Source organism: Hippocampus bargibanti, linkage group LG06 (assembly GCF_051943395.1).
Source record: "Hippocampus bargibanti isolate YZ-2025 linkage group LG06, ASM5194339v1, whole genome shotgun sequence".
Lineage (NCBI taxonomy): Eukaryota > Metazoa > Chordata > Actinopteri > Syngnathiformes > Syngnathidae > Hippocampus > Hippocampus bargibanti.
In genome coordinates this window covers 30,772,722-30,786,487 of record NC_142739.1, presented here as the reverse complement: position 1 = coordinate 30,786,487, position 13,766 = coordinate 30,772,722, and the positions used below count along the sequence as shown (strand labels likewise).

At 45.2% G+C, this 13,766-nt stretch overlaps 2 protein-coding genes across 3 annotated transcripts in view; both read right to left on the bottom strand.

Moving 5' to 3' along the window:
* Nucleotides 1-1,141: 1,141 nt before the first annotated feature.
* On the bottom strand, nucleotides 1,142-6,411 carry ifnlr1 (interferon lambda receptor 1). 2 transcript variants are annotated; one of them, XM_088999548.1, is made up of 7 exons: nucleotides 6,229-6,411; nucleotides 5,704-5,833; nucleotides 5,334-5,506; nucleotides 5,071-5,258; nucleotides 3,805-3,946; nucleotides 3,226-3,356; nucleotides 1,142-3,006 (listed from the first exon to the last, which is right to left on the bottom strand). In XM_088999548.1, the coding sequence occupies exons 1-7, from the start codon at nucleotides 6,269-6,271 to the stop codon at nucleotides 2,206-2,208; spliced, it is 1,608 nt and encodes a 535-aa protein (XP_088855674.1). In that variant the 5' UTR covers nucleotides 6,272-6,411; the 3' UTR covers nucleotides 1,142-2,205. The 2 variants fall into 2 exon arrangements, with proteins under 2 accessions (XP_088855674.1, XP_088855675.1); XM_088999549.1 differs by having other exon boundaries at nucleotides 5,716-5,833.
* A 3,085-nt stretch (nucleotides 6,412-9,496) lies between these two features.
* The window catches only part of LOC148897259 (mannosyl-oligosaccharide 1,2-alpha-mannosidase IA), a 45,821-nt gene continuing 41,551 nt past the window's right edge, over nucleotides 9,497-13,766 (bottom strand). The window contains exons 10-12 of the mRNA XM_088998179.1: nucleotides 13,299-13,471; nucleotides 12,147-12,262; nucleotides 9,497-11,101 (exon numbers count right to left, since the gene is read on the bottom strand). Of these exons, the coding sequence (XP_088854305.1) occupies nucleotides 10,948-11,101; nucleotides 12,147-12,262; nucleotides 13,299-13,471 (443 nt within the window). The 3' untranslated portion in view covers nucleotides 9,497-10,947. The remainder of the gene's footprint in view (nucleotides 11,102-12,146; nucleotides 12,263-13,298; nucleotides 13,472-13,766) is intronic.

Below are 13,766 nucleotides of genomic sequence, written 5' to 3'. Positions count from 1 at the left end.
TACTACTACTACTACTACTACTACTACTAATAATAATAATAATAATAATAATAATAATAATAATAGTATTAGTATTAGTTTTTGTATTTAATTTTTGTTATGACTTCAAGATGGCGCCGTCTGAGTGGCTGCCTTGACAGCCGCTCCTGTATTTTGTTTTTCTACTTCTTCCTTTCCTTTCATCACTTTGCTGCTGTGAAAAGTCAATGTGTCCATTGCGAGGCTAGTAAAGGCAAATCCAATTCCCCCCATTAAAAAACAAAAACAAACCTTGTCTAAATGTTATGCAGCTGGAAGTGTTGTTTTTTTCGTTTTTGAGGTGGTGGAAATGACTCCCCCCACCCGCCCGTGCTTTTTTTTCCCGCCCCTCAAGGGCACACGATGATGCGTAAGGTTGTGGCGTTATTTATAAGGGCCGTAGGGGGGCCCGCATCGCCTGTGGAATAAATGCGGCCCAATCTGAGCTGGGCTCGGGCTCGGCATTGCCCGTCTCATGGCGACGCCAGCAAGTGACAGTCGGACTAAGAATAGTCGGCGAGACAAAGCAGCTGAGACGACTCCTCTTTTATGAGGGAGACTCACCCCCGCCCCCACTTCTGCCTCCCCCCTACTGGGGGATCAGCACCATCTTTTTTCCATCGACTTCAAACAGAGTTGGTGGCGAGGATGTGCAAGCAAAAACCAGCGTCAAACGAGCGGCAGAAAGGCTTAGCGTTATTGACGACAACAACGGCCGCCATCGAGGGGCGACTCAGACTGAAAACGACGACATCGTTGGGCTTTTCCCAACCACATCACGCCACCGCTTTGGTTCGTGCTGCGAAAACTAGTTTGGATATTCTCGCGAATTTAACGTTCGTAATGCGAAAGGTTCGTAAGCCGAGGTATCACTGCAGTGCCTCAAATTGCAACAATTCTTGTTTGCTCCTCTGTGAGCCGCCTCCCATTTCCCTCCCCAAGACACGCCCTCGCAATTATTTTACAGTGTGAATATAAACCATAAGGTAAGCTATTTCTGTTATCAAGCGCCGCTCGAACCTTGACCCTTTCATTCTCAGTCTGTTGACTTTATGCAGTACCGCAGGAACAGCAAACAGTGACGCAAACGCGCCAGACCGCAGGGTCAACAGTAAACATAACACCAATTTTCATATTTATATGTCGCTCACACCCAAAAAGACCTGGAAGGAAATCGAGGTGCAAGTCCAAAGTCTCTGGCCAATCACCGGAGGTATGCTAAGCGCATACCGTAGACCACAAGTGTCAGTCATTTTATTCGGTCCGGAAATCAAACTTGTGAAATTCCATGAGGCATTACTCTTGTACAGTGATACCTTGGCTTACGAACTTAATTGGTTCCCAGACAGAGTGTGTAAGGCGAAAAGTGTCTATCCCGAAAATGTATTTCCCATAGGAAACCATTAAAATGAGAATAATCCATTCCCAGGTCCCCATAAAACATCATTTTCTACTTTCTAATTAAGCTACCTAAGCCTTAAAACTACACAAAATATACCTTATTTTATGTATAATAAATGTGCTATGGTATTGTAATTAAAGAAATAAACTGTACCGTACAATAAAGTCGTTTTATTGAACTTTGTGATGGTCGATGGCTTGATGGAATGGAGTGGTCGCTTTCATCAACATTAAACACTTGATGAGGAACGTAGCCTTCTTCTTTCACCATCTTGAGGAATGATCCCTTGGAGGTGCTTTCTCTGTGATAATTGTACCTAGTTCCTCATCAATTGTGTTCTGTTTAGCTAGGTTGACAGCCATTTGCATCAAGTGTACAGATGGCTTGTGCGGGTTTATTTGTGGAGCCTGATTGATGGGCTATTTTAACCTTGCAGTGTACACTCTGCCTTTGAACTATCAAAGTTGAAACAAGTCCAAATTTCACTGTTTTCTATCCATTTTGTCACTCTCTGTCGTCTGCCTGTCTATTTAATGTTTAAACCACCTCCCCTCACTGCGGTGTTCTTGACCAATCACGTGGCTTTAAGCGGAGACTGGGGACGGGGAATACAGGCCAAAAACAAGTCGGCTGCCATTTTCTTGTTAGGAGAACGGGCTCGTTCTCGAACAACACATCACTCATTGTGGTTCTCCGTGTGTATCCCGAAAAAAGGTTAGATTTTCATACATTTAACATTCGTAAACTGAAAAGTTCATAAGCCAAGGGGTTCGTAAACCGAGGTATCACTGTATTTGTAACGCCCAACCTTCAAGAAAGACTCCTGAGAATCGTCCATGGTCATTGCACTGACCGTCCTCCGTTTTTGGAGGACTGGCTAAAGTCCATGGCTGGTTTCTTTCTATGTAGTCCAGATGATTGTTGGTCGTGGTAGCAAGGGGCATCCAGTTTTGTTTGTACCCTGATGTCGGATTGACGTCATCGGGCGGTAGATTACAGAGTGGATAAATTCCAAGGGGAATTTGGTTATGGTCCGTAGGGATCTGGGTCACATCGTCCGACGTTTCTGTGCAATCCGAGCATGTCGATCCATCCCTTCCAGATTCGAGACGGTCGGACAGAAGAGGTTTTCCTGCTCCATCGTTCTCTGCCATCAAAGCCAGGGAGTGCAACTTTAGTTGTCCGTTAGCGTCTCGCAACGTGTGCAACCGCAGCAGTCCGCACGGATCCACGCGCGGAGAGGGTGCGCTTTGGGGTGAAGGCAAGGGGTTTTCCCGGTCTTGCTCCAGGACCCCTGGTAGCTCGTTCCATTCGGTCGGAGCAGCCGACGACAAGGCGCTGTAGACGACAGACGACCGGCTGCCAGATGCCTCCTCCGCCCGTGACCCGGGGAACCCGGGGACGTTCTGCGGGGAATAGATTCCTGGAGGTCCAACGCAGGACTGCCCCTTTGGATCGGGACTGACGGGATCAAGGTTAAAGACCAGGATTTGCTGAGTGCGGGTAGAGACCGTCGCTTTGCAAATAAGCAGATGCCGCTCCGGGATTTGCTGCAGATCTGGCGTTTGACCGGCAGAACCGATTTCCTGTCGAGGACGCATTGAGAGATGGGCCTAATTTGGATATTCATCGGGTAACATACAAGACTTGAAATTATCATAATAATAATAATAATAATAATAAATTTCATTTCTAAGCGCCTTTGAAAACTCTCGAGGTCGCTTTACAGTCCCAGGATAAAGTTTTTCTGTGGGTTTGCAGACGACGATGGGAGGAACGTACAAAGATTCCGTCCGATTGCTCACCAGCGAGCGCGGCGGCCTGGCGGCCCGACTGCCTTTCGCGTAGACACATGCAGCTGCGACCGATACGCAGACGATGACGGCTAGCAAGGCGGTGGCGGCGAGGGCCCACGGCAACTTCTTGCGGGCGTCACCTGGGGTGGAGAAATAGCGACCGTGTGGTCATGCAGCGGGTGCTAGCTAACCAGCGATCAAGTTTATTAGGGAGCGAGTTAGCTAGCTCTCTTTCTATTCAGCTAGCTGGATAATCCCTTACATCACAGGTGTCAAAGTTGATGCTCTGGGGTCAAATCTGGCCCGCCACATCATTTTATTTGGCACAGCAAAGCAAATCAAACTTTGCTCGCTAACTAGCGATCCAGCTAGCTCGTGATGGAGCTAGCTATCTCTCATTCTATTCAGCCAGCTGGCTAATTCCTTACATCACAGGTGTCAAAGTCAAGGCCCGTGGCCAAAACTAGCCCGCCACTTAATTTTCTTCGGCACAGCAAAGCAAATCAAATTTTGCTAGCTAGCTAGCAATCCAGCTAGCTAGGATCCACCTGGAAAACTCCAAGTTGGATCTTGCTGACAGATGCTCACCGGGTAGGCTGGCGCAGAAATGGGCCTTCTCGCTCTCCGGACGACCCCACTGGCACAAAGGCTTGTAGACCACATAGCCGCAGTACTCGCTTCCGGTGGATTTCAAGTTGAAGACAAACTGAGCCGACAGGCTGCGGTAGTCCTGGAGACCCAGACCACAAAATGGAGACCCAGACCACAAAATGAAGCTATTTCACTTTGCAAAAGACCATCGTGACCGTGGATGTCATTTCAAGTCATCTGACGGAAGTACAGTGATACCTTGGCTTACGAAATTAATTGGTTCCCAGACATTGTGTGTAAGGCAAAAAGTGTATATCCCAAAAATTAATTTCCCATAGGAAACCATTAAAATGAGCATAATCCGATCCCAGGTCCCATAAAACATGATTTTCTACTAAATAAGCCGACACAAAATATACCGTATTTTATGTCTAATAAATGTGCTATTGTATTGTAATGAAAGAAATACACTGTACTATATAATAAAGTCATTGTATTTACATTTGTGGTGGTCGTTGATGGCTTGATTGAATGGGGTGGTAGGAGGGAGGTCGGAGGGAGGGAATTGCTGTTTGGAAGGAAGGATTTATTCATTTGACGATGTCCGAGTGAAGTTGCCGTACTTTCTCTGCGATAATTTTACCTAGTTCCTCATCAATTGTGTTCTGTTTAGCTGCTTTGATATCTGTTTGCATCAAGTGTGAAGATGGCTTGTGCGGGTTATTTGTGGAGCCTGGTTGATGGGATATTTTAACCTTACAGTCTACACTCTGCTTTTGAACTATCAAAGTTGAAACAAGTCCAAATGTTTCAGTTTTCTACCCATTTTCTCGCTCACTCTCTTTCGTCTGCCTATTTAATGTATATACCCCCCGCCCCCTTCCTCACTGCTGCGTTCTTGACCAATCACGTGGCTTTAACCGAAGACTGGGGGTGGGGAATAGAGGACAAAAACATGTCGGCTGCCATTTTCTTGTTAGGACAAAACGCTCGTTCGCGAACGACACATCACTCATTGTGGCGCTCCGTGTGTATCCCTAAAAATACTTCGTTTGCCAAGGTTAAATTTTCATAAATTTAACGTTGGTAAACCAAAAAGTTCGTAAACCAAAAAGTTCGTAAACCAAGGGGTTTGAAAACCGAGTTATCACTGTAATCTGAGTGAAAAGGACTCTTGGTATCCGTACTGGGGATGGACACCCGCCCTTAAAATAGTGTCAGGAACAGGATCAAACGGACAGTAGCTTCTGGGTTGGCGTTTACCTGGACGGCCCAGTCGGGGAAAGTGAGGCTAAAGGTGTATTCAACCGAAGTGTTGACGTGCTCGCTTTTGCTGCTCCTGAAGATGTCCGCCATCGAGACGCCGTCAGGCCCCAGCGGAAGCGCAGCTCGGACGAACAAGGACGCCGGCGGCGTCACGCCGGTGAACAAGGCGGCTCGGCCCAGAGTGGCTGCGAAGCACACGGGGACGTCGGGCATTGGACGCGGCCGGCGTCCTACGCCCTTCCGCGGGCGTCCTCACTTACTGTACGCAATGGGGTTGAACCTGGTGGTCTGCCCGTGTAAGCGGCCGTCGGCGTACACTCGCGCCAAGTAGTAAACGTGCGGGAGCGACGGCGTCTCGCCAGTCAGGTCGCAGAAGAGCGCCGTGATGTTCTGGCACTCGCTCTTGATCCGGAAAGGATTTCCTGAACCGTACCTGGAAAGATTCGGACCGGGATGTTGGAGAAGACCTGATTCTGATTCTGAGAATGGACCGCAAAAGAGACAGGCTTTCAAGAACGGTACCGATGGGCTTGCGGGGTGCTAACGCCACTTGGAACCGTCCATCTTCACGGATGGACACATAAGAGCAGTTTGTGGTTGCGTAATTCACCCCCCCCCCCCCCCCCGTACCGGTTTCCGTACCTCCTGTACTCGACGCTGTAGAGGACCTTTTGGCCGTCCAACGAAGGATGCCAGTGGAGAACATTGTAAAAGTTCTTGGACTGAAAGAACACGTCTCCGTCACCGGTGGGAAGACAAGCTGTCAGAGGGACAAAAACATCAGGAGTCCAGTTGAATTCTTTGACTTTGAACCTCAGTCTTTGATCAGTCAGTGCTTCTCGACTATTTGAGGACCAAAAGGAAAGACTTTGCTGAAATTTTGCTCCTTGTCCGTCAGTGAACTAAAGTTGTACTGGTATGGACAGAGGCGACGGTACCAGACCTGGTCAAAGGTTGGGGACCAGTAGACTACTCCCTGCATCCAATCTGATTACCCCTTTTGTGTCTATTCCCGACTATTTGAGGACCAAAAGAAAGACTTTGCTGAAAGTGCTGAGGTATACTGCACTTTTTTTTTGCGCGTGACTAAAAAGAAACCGACTTGTTAGTGTTGTGAGCGGCGATGGAAAAGAGGCGTAACAAACTTGCACTCACCATAGCAGAAGAGAAGCAAAATCAGGACTTTGACACACCACATTTTGTTTTCTTCAAATTCTGCCCAAAATGTCGAAGCAGGGACACCTGTGACACTCCAAAGTGACTCCAAAGTGGCCTTGTGTCGCTCCGCTTAAAGAATTTGCGTCCGTCAGGTGTAAGTTTGTCACCTGTGCTTCCTGAAACTCCGCTCACAGGTTGCCCCGCCTCTTTCCTTCTTCTGGGGCAAGCTGGAAAAAAACATGAACTACTACACCCCCGCTTAACCCCGTCTCCCGTGCAACAAAGTGAAAGTGAAAACGCAATTCCGTGAGACGCCATGCTACTAGCATGTTTTTCACGCTTTTGCACATGGGTTAGCGCAATGCTATCATTTGGTTCCGCTTGATGGCCAACGAAAAAAAGGCTACATAGCCACTATGCTACATAGCCATTCAATGAACTTAGGTATAAAACGCCTGACTATACATGTTCCTTTTTTTTTCGGCTAAAAATGCCTTACTATACATGGTCGTTCTTCTCAGATAAAAACGCCTTACTATACATTAAGTGAAATAGATAGAAAGCTATCTAGCTACCGAATAGATATCGAGTTAGATACCAAGCTAGCTAAATCGCTAGCTCGCTAATAGATAGCTAGCTAGCTAGACAAACAGCTCGAAAGAAGCACACTGTGCCTCCTATTTGGAAAATAGGAACTAACAAATACTTGTGATTCTTAAGTTTGTTTTTTCATGCTTCGCTGCCGATAAAGCGCTGGCCATGGCCTCTGGCAATGTCTTTTCCCTTCCACAAGGGGCAGCATTTCCCTTTTTCTCATGCTAGCGCTTTGATCCTGCTTTAGCTGTTGTTAAGGCGCTATATCAATATAGTTGTATTGCATTGTATTTTGGACAGCCTGCCACATTTCAAGCTCAGATAACTCCAGACTCCTTTCATTTAGGAATTATCTATTTTTTTGATGAAAGAAGAGAGTCTAATGTTTCTAACACTGCATTAAATACGTCTGTGTAAGCTCTCAGTCGTACAGGAGTGGTCCATCGATGAGAAGGTTTCTTCAGCCGTCATCTGTACAAAAGTGAAGGTTTCGGACGTTTCGCCTCCTATCCAAGAGACTTCGTCAGCGAACTAAAGTCTGACTGGTCGTATCGGACATTAGGGATATATAAATGGGGCCGATACGACCAGTCAGACTTTAGTTCGCTGACGAAGTCTCTTGGATAGGAGGCGAAACGTCCGAAACCTTCACTTTTGTACAGATGACGGCTGAAGAAACCTTCTCATCACTGCATTAAATGTTTATGTAGTCCTAAAAGTTAATATTTTGTGGGTCCTGGAATTGGAGTGAATATGACAAAAACCCTGGCACTGGAGTGGACACATTTTCGCACACGGTCTGCCAGTCAATGAATTAAAATGGGAGATGTTTCTGGAACGGATTATGGTCAAAAAAACATCTATCTTTGACTATTTGCTTGTTTTGCCGCCGACTTCAGACTTGCAACGAGTATGTCGTCGTCGACTCGGATGATATGACAAGACCAATGAGAGCCAAAATGGGGGGGGCCAAGATGGCGTTCGAAGCGAGTGACAGCTTCATTTTTTCCTTCAAGGCGACTCCCGCCGGGCACCTTTCACGACAATCAAAGAAGCTCTCAGATGTATTCTGGGATGGCGACGATGATGAAGGACGGCAAACAAACACGGCGGCAACAGGAACGCCGCCTTGTCTGCGCGTTTGTCATTAGCCGACATGAAACGTTTTCAAGGCGCTCGCCATTTATTGACTTTGACGGGTGACGCTTGTTTTGTCGCGTCGCATATCCTGCCGTCGCTTTAATACCGCGTGAAAACAAGTGCGGGGGGGGGGGGGGGGCACATCTACAAATATGCTAATACGTTATTTTAACTCATTCACTGCCATTGCTGAATTTATTCAGGAATTGAAAAATATGATGTAGAAGGCCATTCCCGAATTTGTTGTTTCATGCTTGGGTGCCAAGAAAGCGCTGCTCAGACCTCTAACCATGTTTTTTTCTCTTCCACAAGGGAGCCGCATTTGTTTTTTTATCCATGTTCGCGCTTTGTTCAAGCTTCAGCACTATATAAACCAATGTGTACGTCTTGAATTGTATTTTGTATAGCCGCCCTCATTTCAAGCGCATACAACTCCAGATATAACTTAGGAATTAACTCATTTTTTTGTGATAAAATAAAATAATTTATTCGGGATTTGCATGGAATTGTCCGAGTTTGATTTGCTTTGGTGGGCCGAATAAAATGATGTGGCGGGCCAGATTTTGCCCCGCGGACCTCAACTTTGACGCCATTGTTGTCACTTTTCGACAGCCCGCCGACTCGTCTGTCTTTTAGCAAAGCAATCAAAGTCTGATTTTCGTGGACGCCAAATATCGGCAGCGTGAATTGAGGAGGCCAACGACATCTTGTTTGATTCACGAGCGCATCGCTCGGATGGGGGAGGGGCAAGGCGGCCAAGTTGACTTTGATTTGAAAGGCTGAGCGTGTTTCCCGGATATCACTTGAAAGTCTGAACAAAAGCAGCCCGGCCCCTCCCGGCGATGCCGATATAAACACGTTTTTAAAAAGAAAACATTCAATATGTTGTGAGAGAGAGAGAGCATGAATTATGGAGAAGCCAAAAATGTTTTTCCGCGCAGTGTACCCAATCCCTCTTTTGTACATCAACAACCATGCCCAAGGACACCGCAGGATAAAAGCAAGCAAGAGCACAAATGGCGACAGAAAGTCGTCAGAAAAGAGCTCCGTGGGAGACCATTCAATCCCTTTTTCTTCCGCTTTGGGTTGACTTGGAAAATTACCGTTGGGTCCAAATGTTGCCGTGAAAGGATAATCACACTTTTGGATAAAAAAAGAAAAACAGGAAGGAACGAGATAGGAGACAGAAAGGTTGGTACATCTTTAGGAAAAGATGAGGCCAGCTGCCCCCACCAAGGTCGCCATCTTGGTGGGGGCAGCAGGCAACTGGAAGCAACTGTCGCACGCGGTGGTGAGATTGTCATTTTGTTCCTTTCGGTGGGCTTCTAAAGTTCCCACACGGAGTTGATCTGGATTGCTTATAAATCAAACGTGTTATTATTGTTATAATAAAGGCAAATCCAATCCAATCCAATTATTATTATAATTTCCTCTCGGGACTTCAAAATAAAAGCTATGTGTACAAGTTGAGTCGATTCTTTCAGTCTCAGAAGTCAGTCAACAACAAAAAACATGTCTTTTTTTAAAGGTACAAAGTTGCACAGCTTTTTATTGATTTTTTTTCAGTATTTCCAAAATACTCAACAATAAAAGTTAAAACCAACAAGTTGTAAGGAGGAAAATGCAAATGTCTGCAAAAAAAAGGATTTTTGATTGAACATCTGAATACTTTTTGTGGTGAAATTTTCATTTGACACCGAAGGGAAGCAAAACAACAGAAAAAAAAGATCACAAAAGAAAAAAGATGTGTCTTTTTTTAATGTACAGTACAAGTAACATCCGAGTTACGACCGGGTTCCGTTTCGACAAAACGGTCGTAAGTCAAACGGTCGTAAGTCGAAATCCATTCAAAATGGCAGACGTGACGTTTACACGACAGGATAGTATACAAAGTCAATTTGTTGTTTTTAAGCGATGTTTTCGATTGAATATTATAATATACCAAACTGTTTACAGTTTATTTATACATTTGATCACTTTTAGTGTCATTTTTATCATTTTATATTTCGTATTACCGATTTTTATTACTGTATAACTTTACCAGTAATGTATCCAAAACTGTTTACTGTACAGTTCATTTATAAACGTTATACTTACCTTTTAGTGTCGTTTTTATCATTTTATATTTCATATTATCGATTTTTATTACTGTTGAACGCGCTGTTGAAAAATGGCTCTCCCTGCTAACGGACCCCGAAGGAAAAAAGCAGTGTACAGTACTACAAGAGACAGTATTTGCACTGTATAACTACTGTATTGAGTGTAGTCACGCAGTAGATTGCAGTGCGGGTGTGTGACATGCTGGCTGGCCAAAATTGTAGTACGCGTTGCCGGCTGATTTCGCGTTGCGATGCCAGGCGTAAGTGTCTGTTGGTCGTGGTTGTAAGTACAGGTGGTCGTAAGTCGAATCTTACCTGTATTATTAGATGGATGTATTATTAGAAACAGCCAAAATAGGGTTAGTCGGAAAAAACAGGAACAGAAACGGGAAAACTGATTTGGTTTTGGGATGCATCATTAGCAACCCCACGAAACCCCCCACAAAAAAGCCCCCCGCACCCCCACAAAAAAATGGTCCCAGGATGCATAAGACACTTTTTTTTTCATAGTCTCAGCGAGAAACGTGACATCTTATGGAGCTCTCGACGCTCGCGGTGACATTTTCGATGCTTAATTTTGTCGGCAGGACAAAAAAAATCCTTTGGTCAGCCAAGGGAAAGATTGAAAAAAAGAAGTACAAGAAGAAGGAAAAAAAAACAAACATTAATCCTGACAAAGTGGTTTCCCCCGTTTGTGACACTTAGCATACCTAGCTATTAGCTAGCTCGTGAGTTCCTTTTCCTCACAGAGGAAAAAAAAGTGTCCTCAAAAGTTTGGTCTTGATTGTTCAAAAAATCAATGCAAAAGACTGAATATACAACCACCCAGGCCCCGCCCCCACCGCCATTTTCTGAAAAATGGCGGCGTTCAGTCAGAACGCGGTCAGGCGACGGGCAGCTTGCCCTGATCCCGCCCGCCGGGCGAGGGGTCCTGCGGGCAGTTCCTTCGCACCACGGGCAGCGGGTGGGCCTCGGTGTTGAACACCCAATCTTCCAGGGGGAGGAGGTCGTCATCCGAGAACAGCAGGTACAGATACCTGAAAAGCACAGTTACGTTTTTTTTTTTTTTTTTGGTCCCGTCATCTCTCAAATTAACTTTAAAATAGAACGGGAATAAAACAAAAGACCCCCCTTTTCTTACGTTTCATTTATTCGTGCCTTTCAAAACTCTCAAGGTCACTTGGAATTAACTGAAATCGATAGAAAGCTAGCTAGCTAGCTAGCAAACGGATAGCTAATAAATAGCTAATAGATATCCAGATAGCCAACAGATAGCCAGCTAGACATTCAACAGCCAGTCGTCTAGACAGCTAACAGCTCGCCAGCTAGATAGCCAACGGCTAGCCAGCTAGATAGCCCGCAGCTAGCCAGCTAACAGCCAGCCAGCTAGACAGCTAACAGCTAGCCAGCCAACAGCTAGCCACCTAGACAGCTAACAGCCAGGTAATGGATAGCTAATGAATAACAGATAGCCAGTAGCTAGCCAGTGAGACGGCCAACAGCTAGATAGCTAGACAGGTACCAGCCAGTCAGCTACATAGCAAACAGCTAGCCAGCTAGATAACCAATAGCTAGCCATTTAGACAGCTAACAGCCAGCTAATAAATAGCTCATAGATAGCCAGAAAGTCAACAGTGAGCCAGCTCGACAGCCAAACATTAGCCATCTAGACAACTAACAGCCAGCTAATGGATAACTAATAAATAGCTAACAGATAGCCACCAGCGAGCCATTTAGACAGCTAGGAGCCAGCTCATAAATAGCTAATAGATAGCCAGAAAGCCAACAGTTAGCCAGCTAGACAGCAAACAGCTAGCTAGCCAGATAACCAACAGCTAGCCAGCTAACAACCAGCCAGCTAGCTAATAGCTAGAATGTATGTTTCAGGCTTCTCTAAGTATGTTTAAAACATTGAATAAAATATATGCTTGATAAAGATATGTACATGTACAATTAGAGAGAATACTACAAAAATGTTCGTATGTGGCGTTGTTCATAACTTGAATGTTCGTAAGTAGGGGAGTGGCTGTACTAAATAACATGGTAAAAGTGGGAAGATGGCGCCGACTTTCCGCGTCTTACTTGAGCGTCTCGGACAGGAAGAAGCTCTGCTGCATGTTGTCGTGGCTGTCGCTCAAGGCGTAAACGTCGCGGATCCCCGAGAAGCCCGACTCCACCCGGCAGTGCTGCTCCAGCGCCTGAAATAAACGCCACAAGCGCCAAAATCGTCATTTTGGGGATCTCGATTTTAACTCGTTCACAAATTTATTCGGGAATTGAAAATGTGACGTCGAGAGCCATTCCCCGAATTTGTTCAGGTTTTGGTTTTTCATGCTTGGGTGACAATGAAGCGCTGGCCAGACCTCTGGCAATGTTGTTTTCCCTTCCACAAGGGGGCGGCATTTCCCTTTTTCCATGTTAGCGCCTTTTTCCAGTTTCAGCTGTTGTTAAAGCGCTATATCAACCAATATGGATGTATTTCATTTGTATTAGGGACAAGCGCCCTCATTTCAAGCTCATATAACTCCAGACCCATATAAATTAGGAATTAACTAATTTACATTTGCCTTTTCTTTCCATGTTTGCGCTTTGTTGAGGCTCCAGCTAAACCGATATGTATTGCATTGTATTTTGTACATCTGCTCCCATTTCAAGCTCATATAACACCAGACCATATAAATTATTATTCGCAAGGTATTAGCTATCTATTTGCTAGCTATTAGCTATCTATTCTCAACCTATTAGCTATATATTCGCTAGCTATCTATCTATTTGCTATCTAGCTAGCAAGTTTGTTGTATTTTTTCATATTCTAGAGTTCATCTATTTGCTATCTATTAGCTATCTATCTGAGATCTATTAGCTAACTGGCTGGCGAGCTAGCTATCTGGCTGGCTATTTATTAGTTATTTCGCACGCTGTATAGCTGGCTATCTATTGGCTAGCTACTTTTTTATGTATTTGAGTTACTTCCGGTTTGAGTGAACGCTGGCACATGTGGCTGTCGCTGCTCACCCACAGAAAAACCTATCCTGTGACTGTAAGGTGACCTTGAAAGTTTTGAAAGGCGCTTAGAAATGACATGTACTGTTACTACTATTACTACTACAACAACAACTACAACTAGAACTACTACTACAACTACAACTAATACAACTACTACAATTATTGTTATTGTTATTATAAAACTGGGCCTTGTCGAATGTCGACCCGAGGCGTATTGTGTGTTTTTACCTGTAGCGCCTCCCATCCCCACTCCCTGTATTTGGGGTCGTGGGTGAGCCTCCACATGTACATGTAGCTCTCGATGACCTCGGGTCTGAGGATGTAGTATCTGTCACTCAGCCGGGTTGCCGTGGCTTCGGCGCCGCTGTCGAAGCGGAACGCTTCAGGGCCCAGTTTGGTGACTGGGGAAACAAAATAAAATTTCAAAATAGCATTCCGACGTTTAGCATTTGACGACAATGAGGTTAAAATCTTAGCCAAAGAAAATAGACGCTTTGAAAGGGGAGTCAAAGAAGCTATTTTCATGAAACAGCAAAACCCTTCACTCAATCGCCACGGTGGGGTTAGGTTCAATTTGGATCGTTCCTACAACAGACTTCTTAGGCAATATAGGCTTATCGATGAAAAGTTTTCTTCAGCCGTCATCTGTCGGACGTTTCGCTCCTTATCCAAGAGGCTTCGTCAGCGAACTAAAAT